Here is a 20,512-nt window from a genome sequence, read left to right as displayed (position 1 = left end):
TAGCATTAGTCCTTCACATCTACAGATAGGCTATTTCCTAATAAGAATCTTGGCTTTTATAAACTCCTCGTATGAAACTAGGGAAATATTAACTCAAATGACACCATTTATTTTGTTCATTAGGTGGCAAATGTTCGGTTCACATCATATAATTTATTCAAGCCAAAATTAAGATATGATCTGAAATTCACTATCTCATGAATTTGAATATATATCACACGCACACACGTAGACACACATGGCACACGCACGCATGCATGCATGCACATATTAACACACTCACATACACAGACAAATTATTCATCATATTGCCTGTAAAGTACATTAACTCACCCTCAACACACTTTCTGTTCAATAGTTTATGCTATTAGTATTGGGTTACAAAAATCAGAGTACTGAAAACTAATGACATTTATCTATAACCTCATCTTAAAATGAAGTCACACAGTATTATATTAATACAAAAGCATGTAATAAAATATTATGATGGAAAAATAGAACAATTCATAAGAAGGGAAAATGCATCTCATCAAAACAAAACAGACTACAGTGATAAGATCATTTCACATGAAATTTTCAAAACGTAAACGTGCTAGGAATAGAAATAAACTGCACATGAGCATCAATGTTTGTAATATTTATTTCTTTGTGTCCTGATTGAATGGGGGAGACAATATGGGTTTTTATCAGCCGGATGCTTGCAACAGTATAATCATGTTGCTTAGCAACGAACAAAACAGTTATGCGACCTTTATAGAACATTCGCGAATTTGATACCGCCCTCTGGTAATACAAGCACTGAAAAGCGTTTCCACATAATTAGTCCAAAACTGTCACGAATCTTTCAATTCTATATGAAATGTGACGATATAGCAGCCTGAAGACAAGTCTTCATGGAAGACAGAGTCCCCAGCTCATACTTTCCTTCTGTGACTAATGGATGAAATTTTGTTTTTTGTTTAATGGTATTTCAAGTTCAAGGTCAAATGAGTTACAAATAGAAAGGTCATATCTGATAATATAATGACAGATAATTCAATAAAGTGCCTGCAGTGTCATTTTTGTCTATAAACAGTACACTCATGTACATGCACACAAGTTGAATTTTCAGACCATTTTATTAAATGACCGCCATAAGAAGTGACATGAGCAGCAATGTGATGATTGTGTTTTTGCGTATTTTGATCACTTCAAGTACTGTAGCATCTTTGGACAAGGTTAAATGAAAGGAAGTATAGTCACACAAGCACTGCAAAGTGTACAAAATAGCACAATATGCAAGAAATAGATTTATTTTGCTGTTAAACTGACCCTGAAGATACCCTAGTATTAAAATGTCATGGGAAATGGCCTTCAAGGTCTAAAAAAAAAAAGTACTGTCGCCTGATAATCCATGTGTAGACACTTGAATGATTTGTCAGTCTACGTCTTTTACACCAAATTTGTCCGCCATTCATTCTCCAAGGCATTCATATTAGAATACAGGTCATTTAAAAAGATGAAATATATGCCATTTTGTGGATTCCAAAACAGTACTTCAAGTTCAAGGCATTCCCTCACAATGCAAATTAGAAGAAACATTTGTCAGATATATTTCCCAATCTTCTTACTCAAATTAGAAGAAGTGTGCTATTCACTGCAAGGCATTCACTTACTACAAATTACATGAAATGGTATGCCATTCAGATAGAGTACTTTCACACTGCAAGGCATTCACTCACTACAAATTACATGAATGATATGCCATTCGGATAGAGTACTTTCACACTGCAAAGCATTCACTCACTACAAATTACATGAAATGGTACGCCATTCAGATAGAGTACTTTCACACTGCAAGGCATTCACTCACTACAAATTACATGAATGATATGCCATTCGGATAGAGTACTTTCACACTGCAAGGCATTCACTCACTACAAATTACATGAATGGTATGCCATTCAGATAGAGTACTTTCACACTGCAAGGCATTCACTTACTACAAATTACATGAATGGTATGCCATTCAGACACAGTACTACTTTCACACTTCAGGGCATTCACTCACAATGCCGTAGATGAAATGATGTGCCATTGAGATAGTGTTCTCATTTCAAAGCATTCACTCACTGCAAATTAGATTAAATAATGCCATTCAAATAGTACTTTAACACTTCAAGCATTCACTCGCTGCAAATTAGATTAAATAAATTAATGCCATTCAAATAATACTTTAACACTTCAAACAAGCATTCACCCAATACATCTAATTAGATTCAGATAGTAACCTTATCATACAGAATATGCACGTTTCTCAGTACTGAAAATTACATGTATGCCACCTAATACTTTTTCCCACTTTTAATAGGATATATTGAATTCACTCACAATTACAGTTTTCCCCCATAAACTGATAATTCCCTATGAAATAAATATTAAATACAATTATGTATGACACTGAGCTCTATAATGATGTATATTCAAGTGTCTACAACTCATGCACCCATTATTTATAGGTGTTACATACAACTAATCTAATGACGATGTATCACGCATGAATAACTCGGCCGTTATTTGTATTACCTTACAATTTCATCATGTTTTGTACTAATTACAGAATGTAAGCCGGGCTCATTTATAATACTCAGATATATTTTACTAGCAAAGACTTGGCTCTATAATTATCTGCCATGACAACATCATCTTTGAGCCAGTATGTCCAGCCAGGCAGCCTAATTAAGTCGCTGGGCTATAATGAATGTTAAAAACGAGTTCTGAAAATTATTTTAATTTGAAACCAAGCTCATAGTATAATCTCAGACTTGTTGGTTATTATAAAAGCAATTCAATAAAATTAATAATTGCGATGTCCCACAAGCTCAATAAACAAACTTTGTTCATTTAGGGGAAGGCGGGTCTGATGTCAATGCCATTGCTGATGTTCATTTTTACCGCGTGACTTCTAATCTCAAACTTTCACACCTTCAATGTCAAAAGGTTCTGCATTTACTTGTATACTGAAATGTTGATAAGTTGAATAAAATTTATTGCTTAGGCAAAAAAGAAAGAATTGTTTCTGGTCAGGACAGTTTGTCTAATTGGTGCTGCGACGCGATTTTTAAAAAAAATTCTCAACAAACCTGTCACTCAGTCTACTATTGATTGCAATTACTGTTCTTTTTATTTAGTACTTCAGAGCAAGTCTGTATGTGGGGCAGATGTCATTTGCTTGTTCATAATTGGCAGTTGTCTTTACTGAAGTAGGGGGGATTATTTTTGTGTTTCCCAATGGATCTGCAGACTGCATGGGCAGGAACAACACACAAAAAAGACCAACGTGGGGGTTATGCGCATACTGACCAGATGTGGCCTAATGTGATATATACAGTACTTTCTGGCAGTTGGTATTTTACCATGTTTTTAGTTTACAGGTTATATAAAAAAGTCAATGTTGTACTTGTGAATGTTCATATCTGAGGGGAGGGGTTTTTCGCTTAAACGAACAACAAAGTTAAGTTTTTGAGCAATGACATTAGGCAATCATCCCTAAAGGTTTTAAAATCCTACATCTGCAATTTGCTTTTTTTACATAATCGTCTCTCATATTTCTCTTCGTTCAGGCGAGAGAAATTTAAGTGACATTAGCTATAAAGGTCTTGCAAATTTGATTTGAAGATGAGCAGTGAAAAAATCCTTCTGTCACGAGTATTTTCTAGTTGTGATTCAAGACAAATATTGAAGTATATGACAATTATATAAGTTCACTAGCTTAACCTAAGAAATAATTTGGAAAATAGTGGCAAATCTGAAAAACTTTCATTTCGAGCACCACAGAACAAATTACACAGTTGTGTGTTGCAGTGATGGAAAATGACAATGGTGGGTATAAATCCTGAGGCTGTATTTTCTGTATGAATGCTTGCACATTGTATTTTAAATGTTTTATCCTTCTTTCCTATATTATCTTTGGTTTGAAACTTGAAGTCATAATTCATATACATATTGGATGAATGGCAGTTACATATTCATATAACTGTTATTGTCATTAATTGATCCCATCACTACAATCGTGTAACTATTTAAAAAGTTTAAAAAGATATCTAATTGAATTTGAATACTACGACAGAACCCAATGATGCACAAGTACAAGTGTGGCGTACTTGGCAGTATATGTATAAGTGTTTGTGGTGTTCTCTGCAGTCATCAGTGCTTTCACACTTGCTACATTCTTGAAACTTTCACAAAGTGCAGCAACGTGAATGCAATACGTGAATGCAATACCCCAATTACACGAGTGCAATACCCCAATTACAAGAGTGCAATACCCCAATTACATGAGTGCAGTACCCTAATTATATACACGAGTGCAGTACCCTAATTACATGAATGCAATACCCCAATTACACGAGTGCAATTATACCCCAATATTACAAGAGTGCAATACCCCAATTACATGGGTGCAATACCCCAATTACACGAGTGCAATACCCCAATTACCCACAATGGCAGTAACAAGTCATAGGGGTCCATTATTACTACATTATGTCTATTTAAAATAGAAAATTACGTAAAATAATAAAACTGGTAATTCATGTGATTTCCTGGACATGGAACAATCATGTGCTCATTTGCATATCATTTGCATATACTGTGGAATATGTTGTCAGTATTAATTGAACTGCAGTGTATGAAATAACACACCAGTGTCAGTAATCCCTGGGACATAATTTACAGTTTTACAAATTTAAGTTATTCTCTCACTCATTCTGTGATTCCTGAATTGACATAATCACAAATTAAAACATATTTTTACTTTGTCTCGGCAATTTTCTCAAATTGTTATACTGGGGCTGTGCTTCTAACTGTCACTACATTTCAATTAATTGTGAAGATGCCCTGAAGACATGACTTTTCATCACCATCATTTACCTTAAAAACATCTATAGATATTTAAATTTCTGCCCACACAGTAATTTATCATACCGGTTTTTGTTATATTAGCATGAAATCAAAGGTCCTTTTCTAGAGGGTCAATAAAAGAAGCCCACTTACTTATTTATTAGGTGAGGGTTTCAAGCAATATGAAATGTCAGGGGAAAAAAACATTTATCTATTGACATATTCAATTCACTTTCTATATTTCCAGGTTCCTTAAAAACTCCTCACATAAGGCCTTAAAAAAATTGTGTTCCGAATACACTCAATTTTAGAATAGGTGGTGGGGTATAGGTAGATTTTTAAATATTTATATATATATATATATATATATATTTATTTATTTTTCATATGTGAGTGTCTAGTTCAGGTAGTTATGTTTTCTGTTATTTACCATATGGTCTCTGTGTTATTGGTTTCTTCTCATCAGATATACAACCATTACAGATTCATTGTGGAAGAACAGTGTCATATTGTCTTTCGAAGTTGATGTCAGTTTCTGCATCCACTATTTCTCACGAGACTTGTTCACAATTTTTGCAATTATATTATTTATTTCTCAAATATGTAAAAAAAAAAAAAAAAAAAGATAAGGGTCGCTAGTGAAAAACTAGGTGACGTCAAGTAACTGGAACCAAGCAAATTTTTTTTAAGCCTAATAGGCAAAAAAATATGGGTTTTATTTCCTGGTTGTTACGCATTGACAACACATATTTGTTCTCTATGTCCAAAATATAGCCATTACATGAATATTTCCTCAATTTGTCATAAATATGAATATTGCACTGTTGTCATTAACCCTACATTAAACAGTATTTTTTTATCAGACAACCAAAATATATATTTACTGAAAATTGTTAAAATACTAATAATGAGACATTAGTTATGTTAATAGGGATTATTGTATTCATAAGTAGGACAGCAATAGGTTGAAATTGTGATCGCATGGGGGGGGGGGGGGGGGGGGGGGGCTGGTTTTAGGGTGCGGACCCAAAAATCAATTTGGTTGGATTAATTGTACACTACATGTATATGGCGGCATAAATAAATTTACCCACAGTGATTCAATATTGTTGACTGTATTCAATATGTCAAGTTAGTCATTATAGCTTAAATCAAACAAGTTTTAAAAATAAAACATTCCTGTTACAGCTATAGTGGAGATTCAAGTCATTACTTCTGTGGTGCTTAAGAGTATGAATCAGAACATTAACAATAGCTATTTTATGTAATTTCCGCAATTTCTCATACAATTAATTTGTACATTAATTATTCCCCAATATGTTTCTTCATTCAGTTGAAAATCTACGACAAGTGAGAAAATCTACAACAAGTGATAAAAAACTATTTAAAAAAATGGTTTTGGCACTTCTTTTCTTGGACTCATAGTGACAAAGTCCTTTATAATATGTCCGACATTTCATTGGTATTCACGTCATTACTGAGAAAACAAGTTGCAATTGCCGTTAAATGAATCAATAAATACGATAGCTGTACTTTACAACACGTACATGTAGTATTCTATCCCAATGACTAAATTGTTACTGGCGTACTGAATACATGTAATTAGACTAGCTGTTATAAGACCCCGAATGTCACAAGAATCCGACCTATATTAAATATTCCTCAATTGAATGTTTTTAGTTGTGCGTGACGCTGACAGCGGGAATGATTTTCTCCTACACAATGCTGACAGCGTGATGTAAAACTGCAAAGTTGTCTACCATTCTTCCTATGAACAGTTTTCTATTATCATCATCATCATCATCACATACTAAGGTTGCCTCCACTTGACTAAGAAACATGTTTCCATGGGAACAGACCAGCTGCTCTAAATTTTCGTTTCCATAATACGTATTACAAGGCTGATTGGCATCAGTTCTATTGAGCGATGGCTGAGATGATGTGATGATAGATCAGGTCTTTTATTACAATCAGATTAATATGTCGTGTTGAATGCAACGCATCAATCATACGTTGGAAAGTTGTATGCACGTCTGTCTTTTTATAGACGTATACTTGCATGCAGTTGCTGATTGAAAGGCAAATGTTTAACATTATTTTCACCGTGCAAAAGATCCAAACTAGTACGATTACAACATTTTGAACAAAAGAACCAGTAACTAAAAAAATTATGAATTTTTGTAGTTGATTTATTCAAAATAAATTTAGACTCTTTTTAGAGTTAATTTTGGTAATCTGCAGGCTCAGATATTTTTTTGACATGTTTCCATTTCTGTTTGTATAAAGTATTGCATATTACAAGCATTAATTTGATTTAATATATGCAAAATTATCTTACATACTGGATACAATGGGTATATTATAAATATGGCATGCATAATATCCATGTGTGTGTGTGTATGTGTGTGACAATATTTTTCAAACCTGGCACAAAGATGACAATACTAAGTGGGTATTCGATAAGTACTGACCGACTCACTGCAATGATCAGTAAGTTCTCCCACCTGATTAAAAATAACTGAATGGTAGCCACTGCCCCAGGTTGATATTGACTAAAGAATTACCTAGCCTGTCACTACCAAAAACTCACCAGTATCGCTTTTATTTAAAATTGTTTACTTAATATTTGACAGGGGGAATTTGGAATATGGAGTCATGATGGGCAAATGGTTAGAGTGGCCAGCTTAGGAATCTGCAGGTGGCAGGTTCGAGCCCCGTCACTGACATTTGTATCTGAATGGCTACAGTCCTTGGTCAAGATTTGAACCACGATTGTGTCTCAGTCAACCCTGCTGTATAACTGGGGACCTGGTAGGATAGAGATTGCAATGTGAAGGCTTTAATCCTGAGCATTTATGCAGAATGCAATGGATTGTACTGTATATATGCTCCACAGGGAGTTGAAGAAGTAACAGACCATTGTACCGCTATAGATTCATGCACGGAGTAATAATTATAAAGTGCTTTGAGCACAGAGTGGGAAAGCACTACATAAAAACCAACATTATATAATTTTAAAGTATGTGCCTATGTATGTATGTATGTATGTACGTACGTACGTACGTACGTACGTACGTACGTATGTATTGTATGTATGTATGTATGTATGTATGTATGTATGTATGTATGTATGTAGGTATGGATATGTATGTATATGTATGTATGTAGGTATGTAGGTAGGTAGGTACTAGGTAGGTAGGTAGATAGGTGAAAAGAAATGCATAAGGAACTCGTGAGACAGTCCAAATAAATAGATGTAATCCGACGTTTCAGATAAAAATTCTTTTTCAAGGTATTCAAAGGCAAGACATAATAGGTAAACACCTGATATCTGAATGTTATGGAATAGAACGACAACCGCGCGAGATTAACGGTTATGTATGTACTTGCAATTTGTGACAATGTATGTGATCTAAGATTGTCAACGGTGCTGTGTTTGCATTTGCATTTATCTTTTCCAATTTGCATTAATATAAGCTACAGAGTAAAATGTGTCTCGTTATTTTTAATGTTACAAATATGTTAGAGAATTGACAAGACCAGACTACACTAAATCAATACGATTCTATGAACAGTGGCAGATCAGGCCAGATGTTAACGTCTCTGTAAATCTGCTATTAAACTAGGGCTCGCAATTAATGTCTCAGATATGATATCCCAGACAGTGTTGCTACTGGGGCTATAAGTAGTAACCATCTCAGACACAGTGGTCTTGTTTATAACATGTCAGACAGTGTTTCTAATAGACTGTCGACAGTTGCTCGTGCCTTTTTTTCCTAAGTCTCATCTAAACTCCGATCCGGCGCAACACTACTATAATCGCATACTGATATAGAGGGCCGAGGCTCGGGCGTTCGGCCCTCGATATCAGTTTGCGATTAGACTAATGTTGCGCCAGATCGGAGTTTAGATAAAATGTAGGGAAAAAAAGGCGTGAGCGACTGTCGACAGTCTATGTTTCTAAGGGACTAAGTATAGTAAAATCTCGGACACAGTGGATTTGTTGTAACATCCCTGACAGTGTTGCTACTGGGACTAAGTAGTAACGTCTCATACACATTGGGCTTGTTTGTAACATCCCAGGCAGTGTTGCCTAAGAGGCTCATTTGTAACACCACAGACACATGTAGACAGACATATATTGTTAGTAACATTCCAGACAGCATTCATTTAATAACATCACAGGCACAGTGTTGCAAGCCATTTTTGCACTCACTGGTCGCATAATGATATATTTCAGAAAAATAAAAGTTCTTCAATTCAAAAAAACAGAAGTATCATTTGTAATTATACATATCCATGTAACTTTGTGTAACAGAAATAGCTTACCATGGTTGATTGTTAACGGTGAAAATTACAGAAAAAATACGGTATTGGGTATATTATTTGGGATTTTTAATTTATAGAATAATTTTATCATGGCTTCCTACTTGGAAAAATCAATGTGAAACAACATAGACCAAGTCCGTGTTATGTAACTCAATAAATTGCAAAAAGCTAAAAAAAATGTGAACAAAGTTTGTCATTGTACATACAATAACAAACATTTTACACATTTTATTAATCTTTTGCCATTTATTGAAATACAAACAAGGACTTGGCATATGTTGTTTCACATTGATTTTTCGAAGCCATGATAAAATTGTTTTATAAATTTAAAAGATCCAAAATATACCAAATCCTCATCTATTTGACCACTTCAATTTTCCAATTCCATTCTAATTACAAAACCATTAGTTGTGGAAGACTAAAAAAAATACCTAATAAATATTTTCCTTTTCAAGTATTTTATTTGTGGTACTATTTATATCAAAAGTCTTTCATGATGTGTTATGTAGTTTGTGTCCAAAGACAATAAATCAATCTCGTAGACTTTATGTCCTTTACTGCAAGAAACTACCACAATTCTACCAAAATTGGCTAACTTTGAGAAATCCAAGTAAGAGAAACCTAGGAAAACTTGCATGGATTTTGAAAACCTACATGAATTACCTTAATTTTGATGGAACCCAGGTAAATTATGTACCTGTAGTGGGTAACTCACTAACAGGTAGATTTTGCCTCCTTACTACCTTACAAAAAAATGTCCTTGCATTCAATAAATCCTCATCCTGGTTCACATGTTGTGCATTTTAATATTTTATGCTTATATCTCGTCATCTTCGTTTAAGTTGACTCTGTGTTATTGTGTGTAAAATGGCCTACAGATCAAACCACATCAACATCCACTGAAGTCTACAATAACTACCTAATAATAAATGTGACACAGCACATTCAAAACCAAGCTTTCACTCAACATTAAAACCTTTCACTACGCTACTCACGGACAAAACCGACAAGTGATTAACAGGTACAGTCCTTTTTCATAAGTACTGAACAATCTTTAGCAAATATATCTTTGCGGTTGCCTAATAAAAAAAATGCTCCATACAGTTGTAGCCAGCACAGACAAGGAACATTAATCGCTGAAGAACACATTTCTGGCACCTACTCAATGCTGTACACAGTCCTGCAATCAATATGAAAAAACTCAAGGAGATCTACTTGAGTTACAGAAATCATCCGTTACCATGATAACAATGTCACCATGTCAACGACCTTGAAGCGACATGTATACTTCTGAATCAGATAATTTGTGTAATTTTGTACAAATAACGTCCAAAAGTATACGTTAATTATAATCACTTAACATTATGGTAAATATGAACTTAAAATTATTAGAAAAAAACATACTAAAAGTGGAAAACCCCTTTTGATATGCATAATAATATGTTAAAATATGAAAATGGCAAAACAAAAGTGCTCATGTTACCTTATGTCAATAACATTCAGTTTCTTAAGGCTTCATATTACATATTCTATATTTTGCTCTTTTTATAGTCTTTGGAATCAAGAAATAAATGAACAGCATTGTGTAACGTGCTGAACAGAAAGGTGTTAATTATACTACATATAAAATGAGTACATGTGAAAAAAATAATAATGATGACATATTTAGAAACAACACTTATGCTATAGTGCTAAGACTTCTCCCAACAGGTATCTTAATTGTTCATTATTTCCTACAAAAGTACCCCCAATGGAGTTGCAATACAATTGAATTTACTGAAATGATAACAAAGAAACAATTCAGTTAATCGTTGCTATGGTCGTGGGGGTTGCTAGGGTTTTCAAATATGTTGTCAGAATGGCCATTTTCTCGACCTTGTAATGTGAACAACCCTTTGGGGTTAAAAAACCTGAGCATTTACCAGCATTTTTAGGGGGCATTGTTGCTCAAAGTAATCAATATTTTGAGCTCAGCTAGATGAATTTCTTAGCCTACAGTCAGCCATATTTGTCTAGATACCAAGAACACCTCATAGTACAGTTACTATGGCAAAAATCAACAGAGAATTTGTTTTGTTGTTAGGGTACTCATTTTCTGTGACTTACCAATTTTCCGAAGTACACCTTAGGCCTTACATTATACTATGGACAAGGGCTCGGTTGCTAGTTTTAGTGTTAATTTTTGGACTGTTTACTATCTGAGTCACACACAGTTATTCGTACATTTGTACTTGTTGTAGCCATAAACTGAATAGTTAAGCTGTTGCTATGGCCATTGTCTAAGTTGCTCGTTTTTTTCTCTCCCAGTTTTTGGAAAAATTTCACCCCTTTAAGGCGTCTAAAGGATTGTTGACATTCCTGAGAACATCTACTTCAATTTGTGAGTTTAATTTATTGTTTAATTTAACTTCAAATTCAATTTATTGCTATCATAAAAATTCACTGCTTATTCACAAAGCTAGGTGTATACAATAGACACTGCTGGAAATGTACATACACAATGATGCATAGCTTATCACCCGCTGCAGCAGCCCAAACATTAAAACTTTTCAATATCAACACTGTTATTAGAGGATTGCTAGTCCCGTACATATTAAACACTGTGTCAATATTTTTGACAGCTAAAAAAGGTATACCTGAAAGGATAACTTGTCAATATTCAGAAGAATTATAACTCGTAAAAAGAACTTCGCCCTGTGTGTGTTTATAGGAAGTATTGTGTTACACTGTATAGAAATCTATGCAATATTACCAGATTCCTCATTCCTCATCCCCATTACTGGGTTCCAATAGTATACACTTGAGGGCCCTAAGGAAAATTGGCTTCCACCAACTGGGCTTCCCCTCTTTAAATAAGGTTGTATGAATGAATAAATGATCGAATGATCGAACGTACGAACAAACAAATGAACAAACGAACAAACAAACAAATGAACAAGAAAATGAATGAGCGAGGGAGGGAGAATGAATTAATGAATAAATGAATGAATGAATGAATGAATTAATGAAACATAATTAGAGTAGCATATTATATATATGAACTTTGAAAAGTATCTTATATATATATATATATATATAACTCGGTGAGTATCAATCTGCTTATATATATATATATATATATATATTATAAATATATATATATATATATATATATATATATATATATATATATATATATATATATATATATATATATATATATATATATATATATATATATATATATATATATATATATATATATATATATATATATATATATATATATATATATATATATATATATATATATATATAGGAAGTCAGTGGTAAGATTTGTCCGTAGTACAGTGCTCGATACGTCTGCACGCAGAGCGGAGTATTCTGTTGAGGGTAGAAGAAAATCAAGTCGGGTTTTTCGTCTCTACAAGCCTGTTTCGTGAGTAAATCACTCGTCAGGAGGTGTTGATGTACATCAACATCTCCTGACGAGTGATTTACTCACGAAACAGGCTTGTAGAGATGAAAAACCCGACTTGATTTTCTTCTACCCTCAACATATATACCGGTATATATATATATATATATATATATATATATATATATATATATATATATATATATATATATATATATATATATATATATATATATATATATATATATATATATATATATATATATATATATATATATATATATATCACAAATATCTTTATATGAATGAGGCAATAATTAACCAACTTCAAACCTATCGTGAAAACAGCCTGCTGTACGTATCTAGTATGTCTGGGTCTGGGTTAAGAGATAGTAATACTCTTTCAATCTCTACTTAAATGTGTTGGATAAGGGAAATCTGAAAGATATGTGTTTCTTCACTGCTTTATACAATGAAGTGCGTAGGATATGATATCATCTGATATGGACAATCTGGTCAATACTGTAATGATGTAAATGAGTTGCGCTGATGCTGCACTCAACTTTTTATAGCTGCCGTGTTATTTGATTTTAGTGTGTTTTATTGTTACTTGCTGGTTCAAATTCAGCTGCTACCTTCTTGTGAATGTTTGGAGTCTACTATACATCATCTAAGAAGTTCTTCATTGTGGTCCAAATCAAGCTATCCTGGATTTTTCATGTTGACATTTCCTCTTCTCTGTCAAGCCACCATTTTTTTGAGCCATGCCTTCATTAACATACAGTGCTGCCACCTTGATGAACATTGGAAGGTATGTCATCCACAATACTTCATTATTCAGAGTGAAAAGTATTACATGGAACAGACTCAAAGATTTTAATATATGCAGAACTCTGAATACTAAAAGAGGCTGCACAGCTGGGAGATTGAAGCAACGTCCTATTGAAACCATCATTACTCCTTATCATCTCTTCAACCATCGTCAACCTACAAATCATGTACTCCGTCGGAGAATTGACAATCTTGTCAAGATTCCTGTCACTGAAAGCCTTAAGACTCCTGTATTGTCCAGTGTGATGAGCCATGTAAACAGAAATAGTTTTACAATTGATCTCATAAACACTCGATCAGTCAACAACAAAGCAACAACAATATCTGAACACATTAATGAGCGAAATTTAGATGTCATGGCCCTTACAGAGACATGGTTGAAATCAGATTCTGATGCAGTGATTGGCGATTTGTGCCCCGAGGGATACTCATTTTTTGGTCACTCCAGGAAATCAGCGAGAGGCGGCGGAATAGGTGTCATTTACCGCTCTGTTCATGATTTTCAAACTGTTCCATCGGACACTTACAAATCATTTGAACATTTAAGTATTCTTTTGAAATCACCATCATCACCCATTCTGATGACTACTGTGTACAGACCACCACCGTCAAATAAGAATAAATTCACAGCAACACAATTCATTGAGGAGTTTGAAACCTTTCTTTCAGAACATGTGACAAAGTATCACCGTGTGTGCATTCTGGGGGATTTCAATTTCCATTGGGGGAGCACCGGCGACACCAATGCCAAACGTTTTGAGGAACTTCTTAACATGTTTGATTTAACTCAAAATGTTAAGCAGCCTACACATCGGAGCAACAATATACTCGACCTCGTGATTACATCCAACAGCAGTATCCTCTTACATGATATTGTAGTTCATAATGATGAATTATCTGATCATTATACTGTGAGTTGTGAACTAAATTTGAATCCGAAACATGTGAAGCCAGTAGTCCGATCTGTTAGAAAATTCAGACAGCTCAACACACAAGTATTCTGTTCTGAAGTTTCTTCTAAATTTGCTAACTGTAACTCGACCAATGATCCTGACGAACTCACTGAACTGTTTAATAACACAGTGACAGGTATACTAGACAGCCAAGTGCCAGTGAAGAAGGTAAAGATAAAGGGAAACAAGAAAAAACCCTGGTATAATGATGAAATACATGAACAGCGGAAAGTTAGGAGACAACTCGAAAGAAAAATGAGAAAAACACATTTAGAAGTACACAAACAAATGTTTCTTACCAAGAGGAAGGAAGTAGCCACACTGATTGACAAATCAAAATCAGAATATTACAAAGATAAATTCAAACATGCTGACTGTAAGGAAACATTTCTTCTAGTTAACGGTCTCCTTCAGTGTTCACAAAAGTCTCCATTACCACCTCATAATGACGCAAAGACCTTAGCAGACGACTTTGTTAACTTTTTCGTCTCCAAAATACAGAGAATCTGTGAATCATTCGACTGTACAGATGATGTACACAAAGATCCTGCACCATTATCAAAATCCAGTTTGTACAATTTAGAACTGGTATCTCAACACGATGTAAAGAAAATCATCATGTCTTCGCCTCCAAAATCCTGCTCCCTCGACGTCATCCCTACCTGGCTGCTACGAGATGAATCTATACTTCACTCTTTACTACCTGTGATCACGTCAATTATGAATTCGTCACTACGTACTGGGCGTTTTCCAAAAGTGATGAAACATGCTATCGTCAAACCCTTACTTAAGAAGAACAATCTGCCACAAAACAGCTTAGGTAATTATCGACCCGTTTCAAACATCAACTTCCTGAGTAAAGTATTGGAAAAGGTCGTGACTCAACAGCTGGTGAGATATTTGAATTCATATGGTATCCATGATCCTCTACAGTCAGCATATAAACATGGTCATGGTGTAGAAACTGCCTTGATTAAAGTTAAAGCTGACATAGAACACGCGCTCGATCAAGGTGACGGCGTGCTATTAGTGCTCTTGGACCTGTCTGCAGCGTTCGATACAATCAACCACACAAGGCTCATATCTCGCCTTCATGACATAGGAATTAGAGGAGCGGCACTAGAATGGTTTCAATCATATCTGAGCGGTCGTACACAATCAGTAGTTATTGATGATGTCCTTTCTGATGCTGTTTCTCTTAACACAGGTGTCCCACAAGGCTCAGTGTTAGGACCGATACTTTTTCTCATATACATCTTGCCGCTTGCTGATATTATTAATAAACATAACATTTTTCGGCATGGTTATGCTGACGACACACAATTGTACACCAGATTCTCACTCAAAGATGAACATGGACTGCAGCATGCCACAACCAAAGTTGAACATTGTATATCAGATGTGAGAAATTGGCTAAACAAAAATGAACTGAAGATAAACGACGGCAAGACAGAATTCCTCGTTATCACCGCGCCAAAACACAAGGAGCGAATTCTGCGTAAGAACCCACAGATCCACGTCGGTAATGAGCTGATCCACCCATCACCTTTTGTTCGTAACCTAGGCGCACATTTCGACTGTACTATGTCTATGGTTCCACATGTGAACAACATTGTAAAGAATGTTTACTATCAACTCCGGCGAATAAATGGAATACGATGTCACCTGGATAGGGAAACGTGTGCCAAAATCCTCCATGCTCTAGTCACATCGCGTTTAGATTTTAACAACGGTTTATTACTTAGGTTGCCAGATAAAACTCTCTCGCGTATACAGGTTGCACAGAACAGTGCTGCCAGACTGCTCACTAACACTAAGAAACGAGAACATATCACCCCTTGTCTATACAATCTTCACTGGCTCCCAGTGCAGCAGAGAATAAAATTTAAAATTCTCTGTCTAATTCATAAGGCAGTTTTCTCAAATGATTCACCAGCCTATTTGAAGTCTCTAGTCACCATCAATATTCCTTCTAGAAATCTACGATCAGCTAGTGATACTACCAGACTGTCTGTTGACAGAGTTAGAAATTCCTATGGATATAGACTCCTTTCAACCACTGGTGCCTCTTTGTGGAATAATCTGCCCTTGACCATGAAAAACCATAGTCATGGTAGATTTAAAAAAGATCTAAAAACAATACTGTTCAATGAATATTACAATTAATGTTTATGCATGTTGATTTGTGACCAGATTTTTATCTCCATAGAGTCTTTATTTTATTTTAAAGAACACCAGCAAGTCCTTTATTTTAATATACATTGTCAGTTTTTAGAATCCTTTTATTACTTTTTTTTTAAACTGTTGTCAGGCGCATAGAAACGTATTGTGAATTTGCGCGGATAAATGAATAAATTATTATTATTATTATTATTATGTTATAGTATGTGTCTTTTATACCTATAGTTAAGTGTGGATGGAAATTTTACATCTATAATGACCACATACTGAATTGCGTTGGATACTTTAATGTACCTCTTACACCTATACGTAAATGTGTTGGATAACAAGAATCCAAAATGATACTTGTCCATTTTCAACTTTCTAACATATTGGATAATGGATATCTGATTGATACGTTTATCATTTTTTATGTGTTTCTAGTTCTTCTACATGACCTGCATATTCACTTTTCAACTCCCAAAATTGAACAATCCACCGACTCTAAAAGTAAAGTATCACCCTACAAAATTATACCAAGTTAAGCAGTGTGTTTGGCAATTTTACTCATCACAGACTACATGTTTAGCAATATGTTAAGACTCTAAAAGTAAAGTATCACCCTTCAAAATTATACAAGCTAAGCAGTGTTTTGCCAGGTTTGGGAACCCTGGTAACAGAGAGAAGGAAATCGGATAGTTATGGTAATCCATAGTTTCTCATACATTATACCATGTAATATTGGAGGGGAACCCTGGTAAAATAATTAGGGAACTACCTATTTTACTTATATATACTTACCTCTCGCAACAAAAACACTGCTACATGTTTCAGCCAAGTTGTACTTTTTCAAACACAAAACATAGGATTTATCTATGGAAATTCTAATTTCTACATCACATCACAACAATGCGTATCTACATCATCAGATATGTGGTTCTCGAATGTGACCGAGTCAAACATTTACGCCATTATTTTTCAAATTTTCTTTAAGTAACTTTATGCAGGTATAATTTATAATATTTTCCAATATTTTTTTTCACTCAGCCAGAAAACATGTGATAAATTGTGTAGTCATTACATGCACTTCAAGTCAAAGACAGTGTCACTTGTATTTTCCTTGGCTGAGCAAAGAAAAATTTGGGGGGAATAATATCTTTGGAATATACCGGCAACAAACGAGGCCTTGTCAGGCCTAAAAAAATTGTTTGGTTCCAGTTACCCGATCCAACCTAGTTTTTCACTGCTGACCCTAAACTTTTTGGAGGGTATCAAGAAAAAAATAATAAAATCAGAAAAACTTTAAAGTCTTGAGAGAAACAGTGGATACCGAAACTGACATCAACTTAAAAAGAAAAATATGAAACTGTTCTACCAAGCTGTAATGGCTGTACATATGAGAAGAAACCAATAATACACTGACCATATGGAAAACACTAGACACTCACACATTTAAAAAAAAAAAAAAAAAAATCTTCCTACCCCACCTATTCTAAAATTGAGCTTAATCGGAACCACACAATTATTTTTTTTAAGCCTCACTACTTTAGATGAGAATTGACAAATGCTTATGTAACAAGCATCTTGAAGCATAATGAAACAGTGGATGCGGAAACTGACATCAACTGAAAAAGACAATATAAAACTGTTCTTCTACTCTGTAATGGCTGTACATCTGATGAGAAGAAACCAGTAACACAAAGACCACATGGAAAACAACAGAAAAACATAAATACCTAAACTAGACACTCACATTTGAAAAAAAAATAATTTAAAAAAATAAAATAAAAAATTGACCTATTTTAAAACTGAATGTAATCAGAACCACATAATTTTTTTTTACACCTTGGGAGAGAAGACAGGCTTAGTACTACAAACAGGGATTACAAAGGTTCCCAAAAACCTTACCTTGGCACACTCTGTCTTCCCTGTTAGCTCAATCTCTTCGGTTTCGTCTTCACTTGGATTAACTGATTGTAGTTGTAACTTCCCGTCCTGATCTCCATGGCGATGGTGGCTATTTAATGTACTATCCGATCCATTTCTGGGATACATCTTCCAGTCCGGAAATGGTCTGTTCACTTTCTCACTCTCAAACATTCGATCATTGTACCAGTTTATATCACATGATAATCATCACTTGTTAGACATTTTCAGTTTTTTTTACTATTAGTCCTACCTGTTAGTTATCATTGTTGTTTATATATATATATATACCTGTAGTCAACGACTCATTTTCTGAAAATATTACACTTAAGGTAAATGCAACATTAAAGATATTGTTGAAACAAAGAAGTCATCATCAAACTCATGTTCAAATCTTTTTGATGGAAGGAAAAAAAAGGGTCACACACCCTTGTTCATTTTGTTTGTATCTGAACCTTGTCCTTAGACTGGCAAGACAAAAAATGATTGTGGTTAGATTTATTATTAAAAGTGGAAAAAAAATATAGCTTCGACTATATGCAAGTGTTACCGGTAACCATGGTACACACAGCAAACAAATACGGCGGCGGCGCACTGATGCAACAAATATGATTTTTACGGTATTTTACGTTCCATCCTTTAATTTTGTGGTGATTAACCGGATCGAAAACCTGCTGTTAAAATAAAGTGCATCCATTCGAAGATCTTCCTCAAAAGACGAAACTCTTCCTTGACAATTTTATCTGCTTTGTCTTTCGCCACACTTGATTTGCGATTGTTAATACAGGCACATGCGTCCTTTCGTTTGCGCCTAAATATATTTGTTTCTGCATCCTGCGACTTCGAGAAAGCAAAATATCATACGAGATGACCGGGTGGTGTTCAGTTCAAATCCGACACTGTAAAATGGATGGATTTATAATATCACATAACTAATATTACCTAATTGTCACCTTTTCCATATAATATCACATTTTACAACGTGTCAAATTCCCTTTCAATTCACTCCGAGCGTCGCGATGTGTGATCCCTAGCAGTAATAACAGAGCATCCTTTCCCGGATGAAATATCGTATCCCGGGTATTCCTTCCAATCCTTATTTCCGTACACTAATTCCGTAGTCATGTACTCTTTACGTTTCTTCTGTGGTCTCCTTACACGGATTCCCTTTGCCAAGTATCCGAAATCGTCTAAAATGCGATATGTACATGTATCTAGAATCGTAAAGACGACAGAGAAGTGTGTACCGTGAGATGCAACAGCTCCACCACCCATCAGTTCTCCTCCATGATGACCGTGATGTCATTAAATAATGTGACGTCACGGACCGTTGCATTCGTACGTACGTGCGGCCGGACGGCTGATCAGCCTGATGGGCCGTCTAAGCCTCCTCCAAGAAATTGAGCCTTTTTCACGGGTATTTGATGATATTGAACTTGCCCCGAAACAAACAGACTCTACAGTTATTTTCTTTCGGCAAATTGTGATCATGACTTTTCTTTTCTTTTCTTTTCTTTTCTTTTCTTTTCTTTTCTTTTCTTTTCTTTTCTTTTCTTTTTAATTTAATTTAGAAGCGTAGAAATGGCAAAGGAATGTAGTGACTATGGATAATTGACAACATTCACACCCGCCTCCCCATAAGCCCTTCATTTTTCAAGAAGTAATACAATAAGTACATTTTACTTTTGTGGAAATAGTGTTATGAAAGTTATCCTATTTCAGTTCACTATCACTTTCGTCCCGTCATCAGTTTCCCTTTCGTTCCCGGCCCCTGGTCCAACTTACTAGTGAACAAATGCGCTTTAGTTGTCATCCGTAATGCGTTCTCTATACATCTCTCCTTTGTAATTTGCTACTTTTGAACAACTTTCGATTGCTTAACTTTACATTTTAAAAAAACTTCCCCTGTAACCCCCCATTTGTAATTTTTTTACTGCAGTCAAATGAGAATTCTAGATACAAAATAATGTGTACTGATGAATAAACGTTTACTTAACTAATGGCATGAATGTTATGAACAGGAAAAATAACAAAT

General features: G+C 34.7%; 1 protein-coding gene across 1 annotated transcript in view; it reads right to left on the bottom strand.

Moving 5' to 3' along the window:
- LOC144443743 (regulator of G-protein signaling 9-binding protein-like) overlaps positions 1 to 18,647 on the bottom strand; it is a 67,379-nt gene extending 48,732 nt beyond the window's left edge. Inside the window, exon 1 of the mRNA XM_078133284.1 lies at positions 18,460 to 18,647. Within this exon, the coding sequence (XP_077989410.1) occupies positions 18,460 to 18,606 (147 nt within the window). The 5' untranslated portion in view covers positions 18,607 to 18,647. The remainder of the gene's footprint in view (positions 1 to 18,459) is intronic.
- Between the last annotated feature and the right edge of the window lie 1,865 nt (positions 18,648 to 20,512).

The sequence above is a fragment of the Glandiceps talaboti genome, chromosome 12 (assembly GCF_964340395.1).
Source record: "Glandiceps talaboti chromosome 12, keGlaTala1.1, whole genome shotgun sequence".
Taxonomy (NCBI): Eukaryota; Metazoa; Hemichordata; class Enteropneusta; family Spengelidae; genus Glandiceps; species Glandiceps talaboti.
Note: the sequence above shows the minus strand (reverse complement) of the source record. Positions and strands in the feature narration are given on the sequence as shown.